Here is a 22076-nt window from a genome sequence, read left to right as displayed (position 1 = left end):
CGGCATTTGAACATAGAGTGCTTCAATATATGAAGAGTCACGAATGTTGCAGAACATATTGTAATCATCTGCGAACATCCCCACTTCTGCTCTTATGATGGAAGGAAGGTCATCCATATCACAGCTGAAGATGATTTGGCCTACGATACTATCCTGAAGAACTCCTGCAGGATTGTCCAGAACTGAGATGATTGACTTCCAACAATTATCTTTCTTTGTATCATTCTAACCAACAGAGAGTTTTGCCACTGACATTAGTTTTATTACAGCTGATGGAAGCCACATTTGGTCAAATATAGCTTTGATTTTGAGGACAGTCACTCTCACCCTCACTTCTGGACACATCTGTCTCTGACAGCAGTGTCCAGTTAATTTCCAAAAAGCATTTTCCTTTAGTGTAAAGGATTTTATCAGAATTAATACATTAGGAGTCTGGAGAAAAGAAGAGACACAAAACTCTACATATTGGCATCTACACTTTCTTGTCATGCTTACACTCTATCCTGTACCATTTCCACATATAGCATCCAGACAATTAATCTATCGATAGCTAATAACTGGCCTCCCGCAATTTTTTATTAATGCAAATATTTCCCTATTCCTCTCAATGGTTTTTTGCACTTTTCAATCCTCATTGGTGGCCACTTAGTGTTACCCATCATGCATGCATCTCAACTATTTTGGCATGTCCTGCCAACCACTAGCTGAACAAAACCAAGATCCTCAATCAGCAGCCCTGAAGCAATAGGTTTCCCAAGAAAATCTCAAGAACAATTGAAAACCCACATGTCTGTCACAGTACACTTCCGAGTATCTGAATGCAATCAGAAATAGCAAGAACAGCAGATGCTGGAGTCAGACAATACAGTGTGGAGCTGGAGGGACACAGTTGACTAGGCAACAGAGGGGCAGGAAAGTCAACTTTTCAGTTTTACAAACCTTCATCAGGACAGTCCTGATGAACGGTATGAACCCGAAATATTAGCTTTCCTGTATCTAAATGCAATCATCATTTAAACGTATTGAAGGGAAAAGGGAAGAGACAGCAAAAGATATCTGAATATTTTTTCTCTCAAATCACTGTTCAGCTTCCAGTACACCAGGAACCTAGCAATTGAACTATGTTCTGATAGTCTGATAATTCTGTCTAACAGCACTCTGACTGATATTTCCTTGTTCAATTGTAGGTTGGGGATAATGGCAGTCTACTGATTGACATATTTTTAGCCATCACTGCAAGTTTATCACAACACAGTTTTTTTGTGGTTCTAAAAATGAATAATATCAATTTTTCACATGCTAGGGACCAACTTTGTGTATTCATTCATGGAAATATGAGCATCACTGGCCAGGCCTGTGTTCATTACCCATTCCTTCTTGCCTAGAGGAGATGGGCTTGAGAGTCATCCACATATTGAGACACAGGTGAAGATGGCTCTAATGGACATCAGTGAACCAGTTTAGTCTTTCCTGACAATTGACAATAGTTTCACAGTCATAATTAGCATTTTAATTTTAGATTTTATCTTTCTGAATTCAAATTCCACCTTCAGTCATAGTGGGCTTTGAACCTGTCTCCAGTTCTTTACTTGGGTCCCCAGAGTAATAGTTTAGCAATAATAATGCCACTAAACAATCAACTCCCCTTTTTAGTGTAGCTTATGTCAAATATGTTGGACAACACAGCTGCAGATAATTAACCAAATTTCTCAATTCAATGACGATGATACTTGAAAAGGTTTCTTTATTTAGCTGCCTACTTATAATTAAAAGAGTGGAAATAAATCATAGCAGGTACGATATTGTCAAATTTTCTGTTAGTTCCTCATTGTTGTTTACTGGTTTGTTTCAGTTTTACTGTTTGGAACTATCTCGTTGACAAAATTTTGTTTTCTAAAGGTAAGCTTTAGTAATGGAAAACCATGTTACTCAGATTAATTTTAAAATGGTGGAAACATCCACCCCTGGTTTTATCTGTTGTATTATAGATATTTGGCATACCTGTTAGATTGGTGGAAATCTTCAGAAGAAAGTTTAAATGCACCTCAAGACACTTACTAAAATCTGATGGAAGTGAGGTTAAACAAGAATTATTGTGAGTAATATCACTTCCGGCGATATCTGTCATTTAATTTCGCGAGAATTGCTTTAGGTGGCCAACCATAATGCAAACTAGTTTCAATTTAGATTACATAATTTGCTCATCAACTTAAATGCAATGAATTATATTTCTACGTCTTTGAATATGACAGACAGATCTAAACTATGACTTCATAGATAGACCTTTCCAACTTGATCAATTATACCTCCTTCAGAATGGATATGAGATGTTGTATATTTAGAAGGAAGCATGTTGAGCTGGATGACACTGAGTTAACTGGTGACATGATTCAACATTTTTTTGGTTTAATGTGAGACTAAGAGGGTGTAATGTCTGACTGTGGCGTGCCTGTTCACTCATTGGCTTGATTACGCTAAAATAAACTTTTGATAGAGGACGGGAAGCGATATTGCAGATTGACAGAAATCACAGGAAATTCACAAGTTTCCTGTGCTATAATTCCACTGATAATTTTACTCCCGCTTGGGGAATGGAAGTTCATTATCCAGGTCAAAGCAATTTTCTTGATTCGCAGCTCATCCATTTCCTAAACATCAAACCCCTTCACTGCAGGCGGCCCCACCGATCTGTATGTTTCACCCAGAAACTGTGACTAAGTGTCAAACCTCTCCTTCACTTCAAGGCGGTTAGATTGATGAACATAGTTCACCCTTAGAATATGAAATGCTGCAGTGTGCCTTCTGTTTAGTACCACTGGTTAGCAGAAATCTATTAAATAAAGAGTCAGAGGGAGATTGTCACTTTTGTGGAGCACTTTAGATATTTTGTAAACTGAATGCTCAATGAGGGAATTACAGACAAAGTATTAAAATTTCCAAAAAAAACACGTGGAAAATGAACTTAAGGTTTTCAAAGATGCATTAAACCCACTGGTCCCATTTAATCACTCAACTAGAGGTGAAAGATTTAAAGAACAATTAGAATTTGTGAACCACTCTGAACACATTAGATAGAAGACTTGATAGAAGTGTATAAAATTCTTAGGTGGATAGCTACGGTTGACAATTAGAATCTTTTTCCTATAGCTGAAATGTCTAACGGTAGGGTACATGCTTTTAAGGTGAGGGGGAAAGTTCAAAGGAAATGTGAGGAGCAAGTTTTTTTACACAGGGAATGGTAGGTGTCTGGAATGTGCTGCCTGGGTAGTGTTGGAGGCAGATACAATGGGGACATTTAAGGAACTTTTAGATAAACACATGAATATGAACCAACGGCAGGCAGAAGGGATTGGTTTAATTTGTGGAGGTTGAGAAAGGAACAATATAAATGCAAGTTCTATTTTAAATGAGCTAGCAGGATTGTCTCAGTAGGATGCCCCAGTTATTTGGAGGAATCCCAGTTCTCTAATGGACTAGCAGTGTTCCAGCATACAGTAGGTCACGCTGACTGAAAGTAAGCTGCCCTGCATTTCCCTTGATTTATGACTGCTCTGATTAATCTGACTTGAAAAATCTTTGGGATACAAGTAAATTGAGAAATTAAACATGGCAACAGAGAGAGAATGAGAGACTGATAAAGAGAGGCAGAGACCAAGTGATGAATTTTGCAATCCCAAAGCAGGTATTGATGAGTTTGCCTCTGATTATGGTATTTTACCTGATATGGCAATGTGTATGCCATCTCCAATAAAACAAGAAACTGGACATGGATATTGTGGGATTGAGGATTTCAACATATGCCTATTATAACTATATATACACGCAAAGGTGTTAGGCTACAATAGTAAGCGTTAAACGGCATGCTTCCAGTAGTGTGTCATGTTTTAAGTGATCCCTGGGGAAGATGGAATATAAAACCTTTGTGCCCTCAGGTCACATGATGATGTCATGGTTATGTCTCTTAAAGACATACTGGTCATGGAATGCAGCACACCATCCCCCTTTTTCCCCAATGAAAAGAACTTATTCCAAACAGGGAATGTACACAGACACTTGTTGTTAATTAGATAATTATACAAATAAGGGAAACAGAATTTTAAAGACCAGCCTTTCAACATTTAGCAACTCGTCCTGATTTGGAGAGGTATCTATTGTTCTGTGCTGTGCTTGTTTGGCAATTTGGTTGACTCAGTGCTGGCTGCTGGCACTTGTCATCACTCCGCAATTATTATCATTATCGTGTTCTTCCATACTCTCTTCATGGGTGATTGGTATGCCATTCATTAATCGGCTTCTTCATAATGTAGTACTTTGATCAGGAATGATCTTGTATTTTTGTTTTTGATTTTGTATTATCTGGGTTGGTTGCACATGTGAGAGACCTTTGTGGATATTCACATATTTATATGTGGTTCTAACTCACACAGTCTGCCTAGTGCACAGATTCGGTAATTCTCCTCTGCCTTCTCATCACTGCTTTCATTCTCCTATGTTTTTGAAGAAGAATGTCCTGTGCCCCAGAATTGTTTCACAATGGTTGCTGGGCAAAGTTGCTTGCATTTGCTTATATCTTGTTCTGGGCATGGCAATCCCTTCTCCATTGATGTTCCACAAAAATGTAACAATGCAATGTGAAAATCTGGCTTCCCTACTCAACATGCAATGATCATTGATTTGATAATCTGTACCGTATGTTCTGCTAGATCATTTACGTGAGGGTGGATAGTGAGCTAACAATAAGATGTGGATCACTCCCCAGTTTTTACACATCTTTAAGTCATTCAACAGTGTACTGTGGTCTGTTGTCAGACACTGATCTAGGATACTGAATAAACTGAAAGTAATGTACATTGTGTCAATAACAGGCGTGCGTATTGTATTGTCGATCAATGGGAAATTTCAGGACCTTCCGCTATTAACAGCCAAACAACCATTAAAACTGGTGTAGGAAGCAAGCTGCCAGTGGTTGGTGCCTAGGTATCAGAAGGTAACATCATGCCAGCTGGATGTCAACACAAAAAATAGCTCACACTCTCTCCCTTTCCCTGCCATTGTGGGGGAAATAAAGCAGAGAAGCCCAGGAGATGGACTCCAGCTGGCAACAGGAAGATATTTGTCAGCTTTTGGCCCCCTGTGGAGATAATGAGAAATGACACACTTCACAACAAGGCTAACATCATGAACATCAGGTAGTGATTACGGGAGCAGCCTAACATTCAGCACACGGTTTGGACTGCTGAAGACGGAGATAATTGGAAATGACCAAGAACCATGAAGTGTTACAGGAGACTGTGATTCTCCAGCTGGATGATTCACAGCCACTTGTGCCCACATCGCCACAGACATAGCTTCTTGCAGTGCTGGCCACCAATGCCCTGCCATGGGCTATCAATGTCTACTTGAGTTTCTTCACTCCTACCTCCTCCAAAGGTTAGGAGCAGCATAGATATGTCTGCATCTCACTGATACTCTCTTTGCCAGAGATAGAAACACCAGTTTAACAAGAGAGAGGACCTTTCAGAGCCATAAGGCACTTGGTTCACTCCATCACTGATCCCCTCCAGTACAGGACATCATTGATTGGATTCATTTGGTCACCGGGCAGTCAGCAATTAGCCAATAATACCCATCAACAGAAAGGACTTCCATTTACTTTAACATCCAGCATGGTCTGTAGCCACAACATGAACTTTCTCCGTGTGAGCAATCAGTTGCCTGGTAACTGTCATGACTGCTTCATTCCCTGCCAGTACACACCGCCTCAGATCTTCACTCCAATCGGTAAACTGTGATGGCTGATCCAAGGGAACCAAGAAAATGCCTTGGAATGATGGCTACTGATGCCTCTGTGGAATCCCCACACAAAAGATGATACTATCAATTTCACAGAAACAGTCACTTGAGTCAAACTTGTGCATGCTGACCAGATTTCTCAAGCTATACAAGTCCTCTTGCCTGCATTTAGCCCAGATTCCTCTGAACCTTTCCTACTCATGACCTTTCCTAATATATTTTTAAACATTATAATTGTACCTGCCTCTACCACTTCCTCCGGCAGCTCATTCCATATACGCACTACCATTGTTGTGAAAAAGTTACACCTCAGGTCCTTTTTAAAATCTTTCCCCTCTCACCTTAAACCCGCTATGCCCTCTAGTTTTGAATGCCCCTATCCTAGGGGAAAGACCGTGGCTATTCACCTCATTTACGCCCCTCATGAATTTATAAGCATCTAGAAGGTCACCCCTCAATCTCCTACAACCCAAGGGAAAAAGGTCCCAGCCTCTCCTTATAATTGAAACCCTTCAGTGCGGGTAACATCCTGGTAATTTTTTCTGCACTTTTTCCAATTTCACAATGATTCCTATAGCAGGGTGACCAGAAGGGCCTAGGGTGAGATTATTGACTTCGGAAGATGTGATTCAGCTGCTAGAACCATGGCATGGTGCCCTCGAATAACCTCTTGTCAAAGGCTCAGTTATTGAGGTGGCGCACTGCATTCTCCTTGATGTGGTCCTAACCTCAAAGTTAGTGAAGGCCCCTGGAAGGCGACAGCTCGCTTTTAGTGTCAACCCCAAAACCACAATAATCCCCTGCCTGCATGCACCTGCCTCCTTCTCACCTCCCCTCCCCCGGCCTCACCCCTCTCCAACCATTTATTTCTGGGCTCCCTTCCCCCTCCCAAGTCCTGACAAAGGGTTTCGGCCCGAAACATTGACTTTCCTGCTCCTCTGTCTGACCTCCTGTGCTTTACCAGCTCCACAATTATTGACTCTGGCTTCCAGCATCTGCACACCTTACTGTCTCCAGTTCACTATTAGTGGGTGGATTGTGATAGAGGAGGGCATAAGAGAAGAAGGGGAAAGGGAGTGGGAGACAAATAGCACTGAATAATGAGGCTTAAACACTTCTCAACTCTGTATGCCTATCTTGGGGTGAAAATTTGACGCAGTGAATGACAAAGATAATGCAAAAAATGTTTACTGGAGATAGGGATAAGAAAAGAAATAGTGAGAATGCAAGGGAGGAAGTGAAAAGACAGTTAATCAGAATTACAATTTTAGTATATGGCATTGTATATTCACCCTGGATGCTGCAACCTTGTTTAATTTTCATCTGTATAAAATATTTAAGACACTTGCTCACACATAGAATAGCTTTAGAGTCAAGCCTGGACTGCAAATGAAGTTTAAATTCTCCAACAGTATCTTTCCAAGTGGACTACCCTTAAAAGAACACAGATTAGGGGCTACAGCATTGTGGTTTCACCCCTCCAATACTGACGGCATTACAGAGCCATAGAGTCCTCCAGCACAGAAATAGGCCCGTTAGTCTAGCCAACAATTATCCCAAAATTATCCATGCCAACAATTATCCCAAACTAAAGTAACTCCACTTATCCCTACTTGGTTCACGTCCCTCCAAATATTTCTTATTCTTGTACCTGTTTAAATGTCTTTAAAATGTTGTAGCTGTTTTCTGATTCAGCATTTATTGCCCATCGCTAGTTGTCCACTGGAACCACTGCAGTCCAGGTGGTATAGGGACATCCACAGTGCTGTTGGGTAGGGATTTACAGGATTTTGACTCACTGCGAAATGCAGAGTATACTTAATTTTGAACTGGTCCTTCAAAGTAGCAGGATAGTCAGGGGGAAGTCAAACCACAAAATAATAACAGAATTTGCCAGTTTGGAGGCGAGGTTTTGGGCGCTGAAGGGGAGCGGGGTTGAGGTTAATGGTGCTGGGGAGTGGTATTGTGTGAAAACAGGGTGAGTGGGGGTGGGGGGATTGTGTTTGGGGGGGAATGCACTTGGCGGTGGAAGCTTGGTTGTGTGGGAGGGGAGTTGGGGGGATGTGTGGTTGGTGGCAGTGGGGTTGGGTTGTGAGTGGTTGTGGGGAATGCACCTCGGGGAGTATGGTTGGGGTGCAGTGGTGTTGGGGTTGGGGTTTGGGGAGTGTGAGTGGGGGGAGTTGGTTTTGGCAAGTGTGGTTGGGGGTTCTGGGGTTGGTTGGAGTGTGGTTGGTGGCAGTGGGAGTGAGTTGTGTGTGGTGGGGCAGGCAGTGTAGCTGCAGGAATGTGGTTGTGGGGAATGCGATTGTGGGGAGTGGGGTTGGGGGGCAGTGGGGTTAGGGTGTTTGGGGTTGGGGGATTGGTTTTGTGGGGGGGAAAGAGTGTGGCTAGGGATGTGGGAGTCGAGGGAGTGGGGTTGGGTCAGGGGGTTGAGGTTAGTGGGGTTGGACAGAGGGATTGGAGGAAGTAGAGTTGGGGGTGAGTGGGTTTGGGGTAGTGGGGTTTGCGCAAGTGTGGTTGGGGGAATACAATTTGGGATGTGGAGTTGGTGGGGGAGTACATTTCGGGGGGAGTGGTTTTTGTGGGAGTGGTGTTGATGGAGGGTGTGTTTGGGGGGTTAGTGGGGTGGGGATAGAGGTGTTTGGGGCGTGTGGAGTTGGGAGGAATGGAGTGGGGGAACTGGGGTTGAAGGGGAGTGTGGTTGAGGTTAGTTGGATTGGGAAGGAGTGTGGTTGTGGGAGTATGTTTGAGGAATGACTGTGGTTTGGGGGGGGCGAGTTGGGGACAGTGAGTGTGTTTGGGGGCGCGAGTGTGTTTGGGGACAGTATTTTGGCGGGGGGTGTTGGCTGTGAGGCGAGTCCGGTTGTGGCCAGGCACCCCCAATGCGGGCTCGGTCAGACCCGGAGGTGAAGCTTCGGGAGGGACTGCCGCCAGCTGCATCAGCTCCGGGGAGAGCGCGGCTCTCGGGCCGCTCTGTAGTGCAGGCGGAGGCGGTCTGCTCCCATCGTGTTGGGAGGTGTGGGAGCGGTTGGGGTTCGGTGGTGTGACTTGTGTTGTGATGTGTCATAACCATCTAACGTCCTGCAGAAAGTTAGCAGCAGCTGTGCCGGGAGATGCTGAGTTCATGTTTGCAGTCCAGTGTGACTCTTCCTAACCGTCGTGTACGTGTTGCAGTTCGCAGCTCGGTAACGGTTTGAGATTGTAACCTCTTCCCGCAATCTCAGCCCAGGATCTGTTCCTGTCTCAGCGTTAACCTGCGGGCATTCTCAGTGCAGGGGAGCCCCACACACTCCCAGGGAAGTTGGAACAAGGGAAAGAGACAGAGAGATACTGGGAACTGCAGATGCTGGAAAATCTAACCTAACACAGTGTGGAGCTGGATGAACACAGCAGGCCAAGCAGCATCAGAGGAGCAGGAAGGGTGATGTTTTGGGCCTAGACCCTTCTTCAGAAACAGGGGAGGGAGAGGATTCTGAAATAAATAGAGAGACGGGGAGGCGAATCGAAGATGGATAGAGAAGATAGGTGGAGAGGAGACAGACAGGTCAAAGAGGCGGGGATGAAGCTAGTAAAGGTGAGTGTGGGTAGGGAGGGGATAGGTCAGTCCGGGGAGGACAGACAGGTCAAGGGGGTGGGATGAGGTTAATAGGTAGGAGATGGGACTGGGGTTTGGGGTGGGAGTAGGAGATAGGTGGGAGAAAGGATAGCTAGGGAGGCGGGGACGAGCTTATTCCCAAAACCAGCCAAGCTTGTCCCCGCCTCCCTAACGTGTCCTTCCTCCCACCTACCCCCACCTCCATCCTCAAGCCCCACCCATCTCCGACCTACTAACCTCATCCCACCCCCTTGACCTGCCCACCCTCCCTGGACTGACCTATCCCCTCCCTACCTCCCCACCTACACATCACCTTTACTGGCTCCATCCCCACCTCTTTGACCTGTCTGCCTCCTCTCCACCTATCTTCTCCTCTATCCATCTTCAATCTGCCTCCCCCTCTCTCCGGAATCACCCTTCCCTCCCCTATTTCTGAAGAAGGGTGTAGACCCGAAAAGTCAGCTTTCCTGCTCCTCTGATGCTGCTTGGCCTGCTGTGTTCCTCCAGCTCGACCCCTTTATCAAAGAGAGAGTGTTTGATGTGATCAAAGTTTTGCTATCAGGAATGGCCGCGGACTCAAGGAGGTCAGAGACATCGTCTCTATCCAAGAAACTGGCACCTTCAAGCTGAGAACACACGAAGTCGGTCTGTATCTTCTCAGGGAACTGAAACAGAGTCCAGTTATTTACATTGACATGGTCTAAATCACAGACGCATCAAACTGAATACCACACAGAAATTTGTACCAACATTTCAACATGAATGCTTCTGCAAAGCTAGACTCCCACAATTTACAGTTTTTGTTTCAGTGAAACCATTGGCCAGCTATAACATTGCCTACTACACATGGAGACTTTGGGACTTAGCGCATTTTATAAAGTCCCTGTTTGAATTGTTACGTGTGGGAAATGAAGCACATACAAGACTTCATCTACTGCCCCGTCAGACCGACAACAGAGAGAGACAGCGACCGAGGGACAGTGTGTGTGTGTGTGTGTGTGTGTGTGTGTGGACTGCGCTGCGTCCGGCACACGGAAGGCTTCAGCGTTGCGGTCTATCATTACATCCTATAAACTGGATCAAAACCTAGGGACAAGTCCCGCTCAGCCGCCCGGCTCAATCCAGCTTGAGAACTTGCAACACGTTCAACAGACATATACAAAACAGCTCGCGTTACAGAAAGAACGGGAAAGTTATAACATCTAATTTCTGTTACCTTTTGTGATTGATTTAGTGACTCTAAACTGTATTCCTTGTCACGAATAGCAATTTTCGTTATTAAATTTCTAAACACAAATAATTTTTTTTTATTAAGTCCGTGTACTTACGGAAAAAGGTCACTGTGCAGCTGTCCTGCGGCAAATATGAAGATCACGATAGCTCAGTTTTTAAGCAAAAGTTTTTAGGCGTGTCCGCTTTCTCGAAGTGACTCACACAGCAATAGACCAATGAACAGATATTACGACTATCTCGACCTGTTTTTCTTGGCACGGGTATATATTTGACTCGTGGTGCTTACGAGCGAGTTTTCTCCTATGTGCCTGTTCATTTGATTAAGGTGTAATTGGGAAGGTGGGTGCGCGCTGCTTCCGAGAATAGTTTTCTGGAGATGTCACTTTATCGGAAATTAAAGATCCATGAAGTGAAGGAAGGCGGCCGGCTGTGTCAGTAGATATAGTTTAATCGACTGTTCAGAAATGTTACAATATGCCTCTGGAGCAGGTGGCACCTGAACCTGGCTCAGGAATAGAGACACTACCACTGCGCCTTGTCGGTAGATTTTTAATTGGCTTTAAATTATCTGCCATGGTGAGTTTTGAACCCAGCTCTCTAATACGTTACGGTCTCTGGCTTACCTGCTCAGTGACAATATGACTAGGCAATTGCCTTCCCAGTACAGATAAATTCTAATCAACCTGACATTATTACATACCCTTGGAACAGGGAATTGAACCCATGCCTCCTGGCTGAAAGGTAGCCTCATAAGAACCATCAGGCTCGTCTATAATGCTTTCCCTAAAATATCCACAGATTTCCTTTGCCAGTTAGCATTAGTTAAGAATGGCCACTTCAGTAACTGGCAGCAGAGACACTTCTGTACATGTGTGTGTTTGTGAGTGTATGTATGTGTGAGAGTGTGTGTATTTGCGTGTGAGCGTATGGGTGTGTGTACGTGTATGCGTATGTTTGTGTGTATGTGTGATATGTGTGAGGATGAGTATGTATGTGTGGTGTGTTTGGGTGTGTGTGTGTGTTTGTGTGGTGAGTGTGGGGGTGTGTGAGTGTCTTTGTGGTGTGTGTGGGAGTGTGTGTATGTATGTGTGTGTTTGTGAGTGTGTATATCTGTCTGTGAATATATGTGTGAGAGTGTGTGCTTGTTTGAGTGTTTATATTGTGTGTGAGTGTATGTGTGGTGGGTGAGAGGGTGTGTGTGTATGTGTGGTGTGTGTATGTGTTGTGAGAAAGAGAGTGTTTGTCTCAATGTGTGTATTTGTCTGTGAGTGTATGTGTGGTGTGTGTGAGGGTGTGTATGTATGTGCCTTTCAGAGTATGTTCAAAATCAGGGAGAAATTTTCCAGTTCACCATCTTTTAAAGAATCCAGAATGAAAAAATATACATTACAGGCAGAACTCCAACCTTAATCTGGAGAACTGAAGCAGCCAGTGTGCCAGTTTCCCAAAGTCATTCCTGGCACTGGGAATGTAGGTTTGGGGCTTGGGTTCTCTCTGGACATTTAAACACCAAGCCGGGATTGTTAACAGCTTTATTAAAGCTATGTGATAGGGGACAGACTGGAAGGCTGCATTTGATAATGTGACAGGACGCAGTTCCACAGGCCTGATGTGGATATCCAGCGCCAACAATCTAGATAGGCCTACCCCACACCCCTCCTCACCTCCCCGCTTCCTTATACAGGTTCCTTTGTAGAAGGACTGCTTTCCCCCGACTGTGGGGTGGCAAACAATCCTGGCTCCTTTCCGACTATTTACTTCCTTCATTAAATATTCAGGCAAAAACGTTTTGACTTAAACAATATACGACTTGCAAGAAAATTCAATTTGTGTGATTTTAAGAGTTTCGGAGATGCAGATGCTAGAGAATCCGAGATAACAAGGTGTAGAGCTGGATGAACAGCTTGGGCCTTTTCTGAAGAAGGGTCTTGGCCCAAAATGTCAGCTTTCCTGCTCCTCTGATGCTGCTTGGCCTGCTGTGTTCATCCAGCTCTACACCTTGTTATCTCAGATTTTAAGAGTTGTCATGTTTGCCAAAAATATTCCAAACCAGATGTGTAGCCCAATTGCAAGGCTCTTCAACTTACAAATACTGCAATCAGTATAAAGTTCCCTCTCCAACATGTTTAACTCTGAGATCGTAAGTGGGTCCCAACCTGAAATGTCAACTTTTCAGCTCCTCTGATGCTGCTTGGCCTGCTGTGTTCCTCCAGCTCCATACTGTGTTATCTATTTTTCACGCTGAGGTGCCTCAAAACATTTTCATGTCTTGATTTACAACAGATGTTCTTTGAGGCACACAGTCTGGCTTCTGCTTCCCACCCTCAAAGTGAAATTTCAGTCCTAAAGGTGATTATTCAAAGCAGAGCCATCCCAATATTTGCACAGATCTTGTTGTGAATGTGATTTTTGTGGTTCTGAGTTGTGTGATAGAGACAAGGTTGGGGGTGCTGTTGAGATCTGGCTCTCTCTGTGGGCAGACCCCTAGATTGTGGAGGTCAGTACAACAGGGTATTGAGAATGAAGATTTGGGGTGTGAAGGCAGAGTGATTGGAGGGGGCAAGGGAGAAAAAGGAAACAAGTTTTGTCACACAAAGACAAAAATTGCTAGAGAAACTGCAGATCTGGAAGCATCAGTGAAGAGAAACCAGAATGTTATTATTTAAGGTCAATCTTGTATTTGTTTATGTTTTTTTCATGACAAGCTGTCCCAAAACCATTTCACATAAACCCCACTATTAAGTTGACCACAAAACTATCTATGTATAAAGATGTATTTTCACATATTTATATATCAAAATCATATGCTCTATACCCCAGTGCAATTGAGCAATGTAATCATCTGGGTATTAAACTAAATTAAAGTAATATCCACTCCCTTCTGACAGGTAGGCTAATCATTTTTATATAATATGTTAGATGCTTACGATATGTGTCCTGGCTGAAATCAAACAGGAGTACAGCACAATTACATGATTCATTCAGTAGGACAGCCAATGTTTGCCAGCAAATCTTTTAATCGAGTGCAAAACATTGTGGAAACTGGAGTTATGCTGAATGTAGCGTGTGCTCCAAATTTCAGGACTTTTTCTGCATTAGTTGCTTGAAAGTGATATAATGATGGCATTTTTGAAACTCAAAAATGCAATATCTGAAGAACTGCAAATTCCAAAGATAATGGAAAACAAAATAGGAAGTCATTGCTGAGTTTTATTGGCACTCATAAACACCTCAGTAAAAGGGCATTTTCCAGATTCTCACAAAGTAAAGTTTGTTTATTAAATGGCCCACTTTCCCAACTGCAACATCACTAAGAGTTTTAAAAACATGATACAGAACTGTTTATTTATCATTACCATCTTTGCTTAGTGCGATTAGTTTTACTTTAGGATTACAAAAGTAAACATGGACGGTTAAAGGCATGAGTCATTAATGACAATCTCAGGTGCAATAGCTCAATCTGTGCTCAGGGCCGAGCATTACATCCAAACAGAGATTATGTAATAACAGTTATAAGACCATAAGACATAGGAGTGGAAGTAAGGACATTTGGCCCATCGAGTCCACTCCGCCATTTAATCATGGCTGATGGGCATTTCAACACCACTTCCCTGCACTCTCCCCGTAGCCCTTGATTCCTTGTGAGATCAAGAATTTATCGATCTCTACTTTGAAGACATTTAACGTCCCGGCCTTCACTGCGCTCCGTGGCAATGAATTCCACAGGACCGCCACTCTCTGGCTGCAGAAATGTCTCCTCATTTCCGTTTTAAATTTACCCCCTCTAATTTTAAGGCTGTGCCCACGGGTCCTAGTCTCCCCGCCTAACGGAAACAACTTCCCAGTGTCCACCCTTTCTAAGCCATACATTATCTTGTAAGTTTCTATTAGATCTCCTCTCAACCTTCTAAACTCTAATGAGTACAATCCCAGGATCCTTAGCCATTCATCACACGTTAAACCTACCACTCCAGGGATCATCTGCATGAATCTCTGCTGGACATGCTCCAGCGCCAGTATGTCCTTCCTGAGGTGTGGGGCCCAAAATTGGACACAGTATTCTAAATGGGGCCTAACTAGAGCTTTATAAAGCCTCAGAAGCACATCGCTGCCTTTATATTCCAACCCTTGCAGATGACACAAAGGTTGGAGGTGCCGTTGATAGTATCGAAGGCTATTGCAGGCTTCAGTGAGACATTGACAGTTTGCAGAGCTGGGCTGAGAAATGGCAGATGGAGTTCAACCTGGATAAATGCGAAGTGATGCATTTTGGAAGGTCGAACTTAAATGCTGAATATAGGATTAAAGGCAGGATTCTTGGCAGAGTGGAGGAACAGCGGGATTTTGGTGTTCAAGTGCATAGCTCCCTCAAAGTTGCCACTCAGGTGGGTAGGGTTGTTAAGAAAGCAGATGGTGTTTTGGTTTTCATTAACAGGGGGATCGAGTTTAAGAGCCGCGAGGTTATGCTGCAGCTCTACAAAACCCTGGTGAGACTACACATGGAATATTGTGTCCAGTTCGGGTCGCCCTATTATAGGAAAGATGTGGAGGCTTTGGAGAGGGTGCAAAGGAGGTTTACCAGGATGCTGCCTGGACTGGAGGGCTTGTCTTATGAGGAGAGGTTGACTGAGCTTGGACTTTTCTCTCTGGAGAGAAGGAGGAAGAGAGGTGACCTGATCGAGGTGTACAAGGTAATGAGAGGCATGGATAGAGTCGATAGCCAGAGACTTTTCCCCAGGGCAGGATTTACTGACTCGAGGGGTCATAGTTTTAAGGTGCTAGGAGGAAGGTATAGAGGAGATGTCAGAGGGAGGTTCTTCACCCAGAGAGTTGTGAGCACATGGAATACTTTGCCAGTGGTAGTCGTGGAAGCAGAGTCATTAGTGACATTTAAGAGACTGCTGGACATGCACATGGACAGCAGTGAATTGAGGGGAATGTAGGTTAGGTTATTTTATTTTTGGATCAGGATTATTCCACGGCACAACATCGTGGGCTGAAGGGCCTGTACTGTGCTGTACTTTTCTATGTTCTATGTTCCAACCCTCTTGACATAAACAACAACATTACATTGGCTTTCTTAATCATGGACTCTACCTGCAAGTTAACCTTTAGAGAATCCTGGACCAACACTCCCAGATCCCTTTGTACTTCTGCTTTACGAATTATCTCACTGTTTAGAAAATAGTCCACGCCTGTTTTCTTTTTTCCAAAGTGCAAAACCTCACATTTGCTCACGTTGAATTTCATCAGCCATTTCCTGGATCACTCTCCTAAACTGTCTAAATCTTTCTACAGCATCCCCACCTCCTCAGTACTACCTGCCTGTCCATCTATCTTTGTATCATCGGCAAACTTCGCCAGAATGCCCCCAGTCCCTTCATCCAGATCATTAATATATAACATGAACAGCTGCGGCCCCAACACGGAACCCTGCGGGACATCACTCATCACTGGTTGCCATTCCGAAAAAGAGCCTTTTATCCCAACTCTCTGCCTTCTGTCAGACAGCCAATCCACAATCCAAGCCAGTAGCTCACCTCGAACACCATGGGCCCTCACCTTACTCAGCAGCCCCATGTGAGGCACCTTATCAAAGGCCTTTTGGAAGTCTAGATAGATAACATCCACTGGGTATCCCTGGTCTAACCTACTTGTCACCTCTTCAAAGAATTCTAACAGGTTTGTCAGGCACAATCTCCCCTTACTAAATCCATGCTGACTTGTTCTAACTGGACCCTGCACTTCCAAGAATTTAGAAATCTCATTCTTAACAATGGATTCTAGAATTTTACCAACAACCAAGGTTAGGCTAATCGGCCTAAAAATTTCCATCTTTTGTCTTGATCCTTTCTTAAACAAGTTGGTTACATCAGCAATTTTCCAATCATCTAGGACTTTTCCAGACTCCAGTGACTTTTGAAAGATCACAACGAAAGCCTCTGCTATTTCCACAGCCACCTCCCTCAAAACTCTAATCTCTAATCTAATTATACTCTCACAATTTATCTCTATACTGTATACAGGCCTTAGTTATTGTAATAATTCAGTTTGGATTGTGTAGTTGGTTGCGGTTGTAACAATGTTTTATTTTGCCTGGATCATTCAAAAGCAAAATATTTAACTAACCTGTTGGACATGTTATGAGACACCTCAACAAGAACCAAAAGAACTGTGGATGCTGTAGATCAGGAACAAAAACGAAGTTGCTGGAAAAGCTCAGCAGGTCTGGCAGCATCTGTGGAGGAGAAAACAGAGTTAATGTTTCGGGTCCAGTGACCCTCCCTCAGAACCGACGGTGACTGCGAAAACGTCAGTTTATATGCAGTAAATAGGGAGGTGAGTGGGGGAGGGAGTAAACGATTGGATAGAGCCCAAAGAGAGAGAAAGACGGTTGGACAGATAAAGGAGTTGCTAACGATCAGGCTGGGAGGGTGAGTAGTTGTTAATAGGGACTGTTAGTGACTAACAACAGAGGGTGTGTAGTGGAAGGCTATGTGGTAACAAGGCCTGGTGTGTAGGGTGGGGGGCTGGGGCATGGGGGAGTTTAGGCCCTAACATTATTGGACTCAATATAGAGTCCGGAGGGCTGTAGGGTCCCCAAGAGGAAAATGAGGTGTTGCTCCTCCAGCTTGCGATGGGATTCACTGGAACACTGTAGCAAGCCGGAAACAGAGATGTTGGCCAGGGAGCAAGGTGGTGCATTGAAGTGGCAGGCAACAGGAAGTTCAGCGTCTTTTTTGCGAGCAGAACATAGATGTTCTGCAAAGCGGTCACCAAGTCTACGCTTCAGATCCCCAGTGTAGAGGAGACCGCATTGTGAGCAGCGAATGCAGTCGACTGGGTTCCTGGAAGTGCAGGTGAAGTTCACCTGGAAGCTATGTTTTGGCCCTTGGATAATGGGGAGGGAGGAAGTAAATGGGCAGGTGTTGCACCTTCACCTGTTACAGAGGAAGGTGCTGTAGGGCTGTGGGGAGGTGTTGGGGGTAATGGAAATGTGGACCAGGGTGTCCCGGAGGGAACGGTCCCTGCGGAAGGCAGACAATGGAGGGGCAGGGAATATGTGTCTGGTGATGGCATCTTGCTGGAGGTGGTGGAAATGGCATCTGACGATCTTCTGGATGTGGATGCTGGTGGGATGGTAGGTGAGGATAAGGGGGACCCTATCGCTGTTGCGGGAAGGAAGGGAAGGGGTGAGGGCAGAAGTGCGGGAAATGGGTTGGACCCGATTGGGAGCCCTGTCAAAAACGGAGCTGGGGAATCCTCGGTTGAGGAAGAAGGTGGACATTTCAGAGGCTCCGTGGCTATCACATCCCATGGGGACACTCCAACCTGTTAGGAAATGAATGATTTTATTGCTACATGTATTTTACATTGAGAAAACCGGAAAAAATACAGTGAAAAGCTTTTCCACTGTCGTCATGATTGGGCGACATTTGAAAAGTTTAAGAAAGAAACAGAAAGATCGAGCTTTAAGAGAATCCATCAGTCCTGAGCCAACTCATCATCGATACCTGTACCAACATTCCTCCCTCCAGTGCCTCTCTGCCATCTATACCGGACACAACCAACATTGAAGTCTCTGATCCTCAGGTGCTATCTTTTGCCTCTGGGCTGATTCTCCTCTGCCTCGCTGCCATCTCTGCCAACTTCAGAGCCACATCTCTGCCTGCTGGGCCCACCTCATCGATATTACTGTGATGTCTGCTGGACGCACAGCCGATGACAAAAGTCGCTGATCCCCAGGTGCCATCTTTTGCCTCTGGGCCTACTTTGCCAACGTCAACCACCCCGTCCCCCAACTCCCCCACGGCACTCTGCTGAAATAACTGATTCCAGTACCAGGTCCTGCGCTCATTCCGAAAAGTAAGTAAGGGCTCGCTGGAGTCCATGCTGGGCACACTCACTGCTGCCACAAGGCCAAACATTGGGATATTTCCAATGCCAAAAGACCCCAGCATTATTATCGCACAGTGTGATGCAACCAGGGGTACCTTCATCTCCTGTGTGTCAGGGACTTACTTGAACATTGTAGAGTTAAACAGGGAAGATATGCAATTGCATTACAAAAAGGAGAGCAATCAGAAAAGTAATCTGAAAGCATTTGCACCAATCCTGGTTTCAGTGAGCTGCGCTTTTTAACAGTCACAAAACTAATGCAAACGAGGAAAGCTTTTGAACCATTTCAACTCTACTGTGGAGAAAGACCCTAAATGAAATCCCAAATCATCTGGGAAACAGTGAAACAATTTAGTGTTGATGATTTCATTTAGGGACTTACGCTCCATCCGGGAATACTACTGTGTGTGCAGACACTACTGCTTGTTTGTCTTGGCTTCCTGTTTGAATGCACATTTTATTCAGAAGAAACTAAATTCTCGACTGTAATGTTAAATATGTTGGTCGACAGTATGTGGTGGATACTAGTAGAATGGAGTGGGGAAGTGAGACTAGTTTGGTTTGGGTTAGGTTTGGCATGAATTGGCTGGACCGAAGAGTTTTTTTCCGTTCTGTATGGCTCTAGACTCTAAGGGCACGGGATTGCGATCTCCTGGACAGTCTTAGTTGTAGGGATGTGGGGTTGGGGGAGCGGGGTTGTAGGGGTGTGAGGGTGGGGGAGTGGGGTTGTAGGGGTGTGAGGATGGGGGAGTGGGGTTGTAGGGGTGTGAGGGTGGGGGAGAGGAGTTGTAGGGGTGAGGGGTTGGAGGAGTGGGGTTGTACGGGTTTTGGGTTGGGGGAGTGGGGTTGTACGGGTGTTGGGTTGGGGGAGTGCGGTTGTAGGGGTGTGAGGGTGGGGGAGTGGGGTTGTAGGGTTGTGAGGTTGGGCGGAGTGGGGTTGTAGGGGTGTGAGGGTGGGGGAGTGGGGTTGTAGGGATGTGGGGTTGGGGGAGTGGGGTTGTAGGGGTGTGAGGGTGGGGGAGAGCGGTTGTAGGGGTGTGAGGGTGGGGGAGTGGGGTTGTAGGGGTGTGAGGTTGGGGGAGTGGGGCTGTAGGGGTGTGAGGTTTGGGGAGTGGGGCTGTAGGGGTATGAGGTTTGGGGAGTGGGGTTGTAGGGGTGTGGGGTTGAGGGAGTGGGGTTGTAGGGGTGTGGAGTTGGGGGAGTGGGGTTGTAGGGGTGTGAGGATGGGGGAGTGGGGTTGTAGGGGTGTGAGGATGGGGGAGTGGAGTTGTAGGGGTGTGAGGGTGGGGGAGAGGAGTTGTAGGGGTGAGGGGTTGGGGGAGTGGGGTTGTACGGGTGTTGGGTTGGGGGAGTGGGGTTGTACGGGTGTTGGGTTGGGGGAGTGCGGTTGTAGGGGTGTGAGGGTGGGGGAGTGGGGTTGTAGGGGTGTGAGGTTGGGGGAGTGGGGTTAGGGGATTAGAGTTGTCAGAGTGTGGAATTGGGGGAGTGGGATTGTAGGGTGTGTGGTTGGGGGAGCGGGGTTGCAGGAGTGGGGTTGTAGGGGTGTGGGATTCGGGGAGTGGGGTTGTTAGGGTGTGGGGTTGTGGGAGTGGAGTTGTAGGAGTGTGGGGTTGGGGGAGCGGGGTTGTAGGGCTGTGGGGTTGGAGGAAGGGGTGAGTGGGGTTCTAGTGATGTGAGGGTGGAGTAGTGGGGTGGTAGGGGTTTGGGGAGTGGGGTTGGGGGCATGGGATTGAGGGGGTTTCCTGGTTGGGGGTTGGGGTGAGTGCGCGTTGCGGGAAGTGTGTTTAGGTGGGAGTTGGGTTGGCGTGAGAGTGTTGGGGGAGTGTGTTTTGGGGGGATTTGGGTTGGTGTCAGAGTGTTGGGGGGGTGTGTGTTTTGGGGGAGTGTGTTGGGGAGAGTGTGTTTTGGGGGGAATGTGTTTGGTGGGGTGCGTGTTTTGAGGTGTGTGTTTTGCGGGCAATTGGGTTGGCATGAGTATGTTGGGGGGAGTGTGTTTTGTGGGGGAGTGTGTCTTGGGGGAGGTGTGTTTGGGCGGGATTGCTTGGGGGAGTGTATTGGGAGAAGAGTGTTGGGGAGACTGTGTTTTGGGGGGAATGTGTTTTGGCGGGAGATGGGTTGGCGTGAGTGTGTTGGGGAGGGTGTGTTTTGGGGGGAGTTGGGCTGGGGTGAGAGTTTTGTGGGGATGTGTATTGGGGAGAGTTTGGTTGGGGGGAAGTGTGTTTGGTTGGGGTGTGTGTTGCGGGGAGTGTGTGTTTTGGGGGAATTGGGTTGGCATGAGTCTTTTGGGGGGGGAGTGTGTTTTGGGGGTATTTGGGTTGGCATGAGTGTTTTGGGGGGAGTGTGTTTGGTTGGGGTGTGTGTTGGGGGAGTGTGTGTTTTGGTGGGGAATTGGGTTGGCATGAGTGTTTTGGGGAGTGTGTTTTTGGGGAGTGTGTGTTTTAGGGAGTGTGTTTTGGGGGTGTGCATTTTGGAGGGAATGTGGTTTAGTGGGAGTTGGGTTGGCTTGAGTGTGTTGGGGGAGTGGGGTTTGGTGGGGTGTATTTTGCGGGGAGAGTGTGTTTTGGGAGGAGTTGGGTTGGCGTGAGTGTTTTGGGGGTAGGGAGTGTTTGGGGAGGGGAGTGTTGGCTGTGAGGCGAGTCCGGTTGTGGCCAGGCACCCCCAATGCGGGCTCGGTCAGACCCGGAGGTGAAGCTTCGGGAGGGACTGCCGCCAGCTGCATCAGCTCCGGGGAGAGCGCGGCTCTCGGGCCGCTCTGTAGTGCAGGCGGAGGCGGTCTGCTCCCATCGTGTTGGGAGGTGTGGGAGCGGTTGGGGTTCGGTGGTGTGACTTGTGTTGTGATGTGTCATAACTATCTAACGTCCTGCAGAAAGTTAGCAGCAGCTGTGCCGGGAGATGCTGAGTTCATGTTTGCAGTCCAGTGTGACTCTTCCTAACCGTCGTGTACGTGTTGCAGTTCGCAGCTCGGTAACGGTTTGAGATTGTAACCTCTTCCCGCAATCTCAGCCCAGGATCTGTTCCTGTCTCAGCGTTAACCTGCGGGCATTCTCTCAGTGCAGGAATCTTGTGATGTCTGTGATGAGAATACTACTTTATTTCTCCCAACGAGTTGGATGGCAGGATTCGTTAATGTGCATTGCCAGTGTGGTACTGCAGTGGAAATGACTGCAGGCTGTCCGATCAGCAAATCAGGTTAAATATTTTCATAGACAGGTAAAAAAGCAATGGGGGACACATACTCAAAGATTTTATGTAGCAAAAAAAGAGATTGGGATGTACACATGGAGTGAAGCTAAAGCTGAGAATTTCAGAAAGAAAATCTCTTCCAAAAATATTATTCTGAAATAATTTGTTTTTAATATTCTTGTAATTGTTTGTTATTAAGGTATTAATATTAATTGTTGGTTCCCTCACCACCTGCTGCAGACCCAGTCTACCAGCTCGATCAGTAGTACTGCCGCCGAGCAGCTCTTGGTGGTGAACATTGAAATCCCCCACCCAGAGCACTTTTTTGTGCACTTGTTACCCTCAGTGCTTTGTCCAAGCGCTCTCTTACGTG

At 45.9% G+C, this 22076-nt stretch overlaps 1 protein-coding gene across 1 annotated transcript in view; it reads right to left on the bottom strand.

Moving 5' to 3' along the window:
- LOC132206162 (uncharacterized) overlaps positions 1 to 18513 on the bottom strand; it is an 82162-nt gene extending 63649 nt beyond the window's left edge. Inside the window, exons 1-3 of the mRNA XM_059639048.1 lie at positions 18229 to 18513; positions 12027 to 12115; positions 10605 to 10674 (exon numbers count right to left, since the gene is read on the bottom strand). Coding sequence (XP_059495031.1) covers positions 10605 to 10674; positions 12027 to 12115; positions 18229 to 18513 — 444 coding nt within the window. The remainder of the gene's footprint in view (positions 1 to 10604; positions 10675 to 12026; positions 12116 to 18228) is intronic.
- Between the last annotated feature and the right edge of the window lie 3563 nt (positions 18514 to 22076).

The sequence above is a fragment of the Stegostoma tigrinum genome, chromosome 32 (assembly GCF_030684315.1).
Source record: "Stegostoma tigrinum isolate sSteTig4 chromosome 32, sSteTig4.hap1, whole genome shotgun sequence".
In the NCBI taxonomy this organism is placed as follows: Eukaryota; Metazoa; Chordata; class Chondrichthyes; order Orectolobiformes; family Stegostomatidae; genus Stegostoma; species Stegostoma tigrinum.
Note: the sequence above shows the minus strand (reverse complement) of the source record. Positions and strands in the feature narration are given on the sequence as shown.